We start from the raw sequence: 2,626 nt of genomic DNA on the forward strand, positions 1-2,626 counted from the left end.
TGATTTTACGCAAATGTAAAAGAAAAAAGGAAAAAGTGAGCAGCGTACCTGAACCTGTTGAAGATGATGGAGCCCTGGTCAAACTGGTATCCACAGTCGAGCAGCGCGCTGGCGACGATTGAAGCGTCACCGAAGCTCGGGGGCTTGCGGCCGATTTCCTTACAGTTCAGAATGATGTGCTGTCCATGAGTTCTGATCAGCAACAGTCGGTGTTATTGGCACAGTAAACCAAACATCGCCTGGCACACTTATTCTTTGATCGACATTTGGATTGTTACTCAACATCAATTGTTGTGATTTAGAGTTTCTTGTCAGGCTTTCTGAACCGTTTCATGCCCATAACCGCATTTTAAATCAGACCGTTCTCATGAGATGTCAAAATAGAAACTTCAGCAGAATAAAAACGATTGCCGTAACCCTTAACTACAAGTCATCTGATTAGCAACTTCGTTATTCTAAAGCTAACACAAGACGGTAAATAAACAGCTGCTCAGACTGAACCTGTGTCTTTCATTAAATGGTAGAATTATATGAAGATGTAATGTTTCCATTCGTACCTGTGCAGGATGCCTCTCAGCTTGTCTCCCACATTGATCACCATGACCTCCTTGCCAGCGCCGGTCAGGAGGGCGATCTCGCTCTTGATGGCCTTAGCCACATTGGAGTGGATAGCGCCACAGAGTCCACGGTCGGAGGACACGCCAACGATCAAGTGCTCGGCGGTCTTGTCCTCCGGCGCTTGGATGTCGGCCTTCTCGTAGAGGGCTGGAGAGCAGAGAGGAAACGGTGGAAACTCAGACCCGTGTCAAAACACACTATCAGGGGTCAAAATAATACCGAGGGAGAGACAACAAGACAGGCGTACGTACCCAGAGCACCAGTGCCGTACACTCTGGCTGGCTTCAGCTGCCTCTCAGCACGAGCATACTTGGCGGCGGCCACCATTTTCATGGACTTTGTGATTTTCTGGATGTTCTTGATGGACTTCAACCGGATGGTGACTAAAGAAGAGAAAGGACATTACTAAGACTGACAACTGTGATGATACAAATGTGGTTAAAAAGGCACATTAAACTACATTCACCTATCTGGCAGCTTGATGCTTGATATTACTGGCAAACAGCCACACTTTACTGAGAAATGACCTTTTGTGAATCACTAAGATCGGCTATTATTAAGTTATTTAATGTTGCTTTTAAAGGGTTTCTTCTCCAGTTGCCGGCATACTCGCCTTCAACCAAAACAGACCACAGAGGGAGTGACCTAGTTAAGATAGCTTTATCTGTAAACTACTATTTTGCATGTAAAACATTGCAATGGTTTAATAAAAAGATATTAAAACCATGTTTTGCAGGTTTTGAAGACTGTAAAAACGTGTAAACTTACACATTTGAATGACTTTTATCTCACAATGCATTTCAGCAGAGACCGTTTTGCATCTGGTGTGTTATTAGTGCGAGTTTACGTCCTCAACATGTTGTCTTTGCATATTAAGAGGCTAGTATGCTAAAGTACTTACTGTCCTTCAAGGTAGCCATGTTCCTGACCTGCCCACTGTGGAAAGAAACACAGCACGTGAGCTTCAGCTGCCAGCAGCATCAACACGTTACAGCATTCATAACAAAGTGTAACATTAACAGCCGCTAATGTCACGTTAGCTTTGACTCATTGTAATTTAAAACGTGAGGAACATTCACTTTGTTTGCTGGCTAGCGCTGCAAGTGTGCTAGCATCAGTTAGCTTAGTAGCTGCTTTGCCAGTTAGCACTAGCTAGCTTTATCTGTATGACGTGATGCGTTGGACAATGTAGTAAAAATCATTAATTGGTTAAATGTTTAATATCTTCACTGGCTTCTCGCACAATGTCAGTGCGTTTAAGCCAGTAAGCTAAGCTAGCATTAGCTTCTCTGAACGCAGAGACGCACCGCTGTCATTCATTAGCCGCGGCCTCCACGTTAGCACGTCCTGCAATAACTGCATGTTTTACAGACTACAAGTTACACACATACTCATAATGTACATACAAATAACATACACGCGAGGAATGATGTAAAAGTATTTGAATCATACTGGGATGTTTGCTGAAATTGAGTGGACAGACAGACGGACGGACGGATGGATATGTCGGGATTAAAGGTCCCATGTTTTTAATGTAAAGCAGGTCCACGTGCTCTATGAAATAGAGCATAACGCGTCACCACAGAGCTGCTTTAACTGTTAAACCTTCTGAGGTCACGTGCTTCTCATATCGGTTTTGAATCATAACGTTATGAGACAAACTCAATCAGATCACAAACGAAGAAGAAACAGACAACTCAGATATTTCTCCCCCCAAGAGAAGTGCTTTAGCGACACAGTGCAGAGGCTTCGAGGAAAGACATCTTGTTTTGTTAGTGTAGTGTAAATGTCGGTAACGGAAATGGAGACTGGAGAAGAAGAGACGAGATTCCCTCGCTTTAATCGCAACTTGTTTGCGAGATTCCTGAACCTCGCAACCAAGTTGCGCTATGATCGCAACTTGGTTGCAAGTGCGGCGGTGGTCCTCGGTAAGTAATCACTAACGCTGACAGTTTTAGTTACTTAACGTTACTTCAGCTGGAAAAAGATAACTGTTAGCTCAGTTAGA

The 2,626-nt window shown here is 43.7% G+C and overlaps 1 protein-coding gene across 2 annotated transcripts in view; it reads right to left on the reverse strand.

The window, feature by feature from the left end:
* The window catches only part of LOC137886779 (ATP synthase subunit gamma, mitochondrial-like), a 2,783-nt gene extending 1,158 nt beyond the window's left edge, over positions 1 to 1,625 (reverse strand). Inside the window, exons 1-4 of one of the 2 annotated variants that reach the window (XM_068729391.1) lie at positions 1,520 to 1,625; positions 870 to 1,001; positions 558 to 765; positions 49 to 192 (exon numbers count right to left, since the gene is read on the reverse strand). In XM_068729391.1, the coding sequence (XP_068585492.1) occupies positions 49 to 192; positions 558 to 765; positions 870 to 1,001; positions 1,520 to 1,538 (503 nt within the window). In that variant the 5' untranslated portion in view covers positions 1,539 to 1,625. The remainder of the gene's footprint in view (positions 1 to 48; positions 193 to 557; positions 766 to 869; positions 1,002 to 1,519) is intronic. The other variant, XM_068729390.1, reaches the window with a different exon arrangement.
* Positions 1,626 to 2,626: the final 1,001 nt, after the last annotated feature.

This window comes from Cebidichthys violaceus, unplaced genomic scaffold (assembly GCF_023349555.1).
Source record: "Cebidichthys violaceus isolate CVI_PGR_0920_01 unplaced genomic scaffold, fCebVio1.0.p SCAF_458, whole genome shotgun sequence".
In the NCBI taxonomy this organism is placed as follows: domain Eukaryota; kingdom Metazoa; phylum Chordata; class Actinopteri; order Perciformes; family Stichaeidae; genus Cebidichthys; species Cebidichthys violaceus.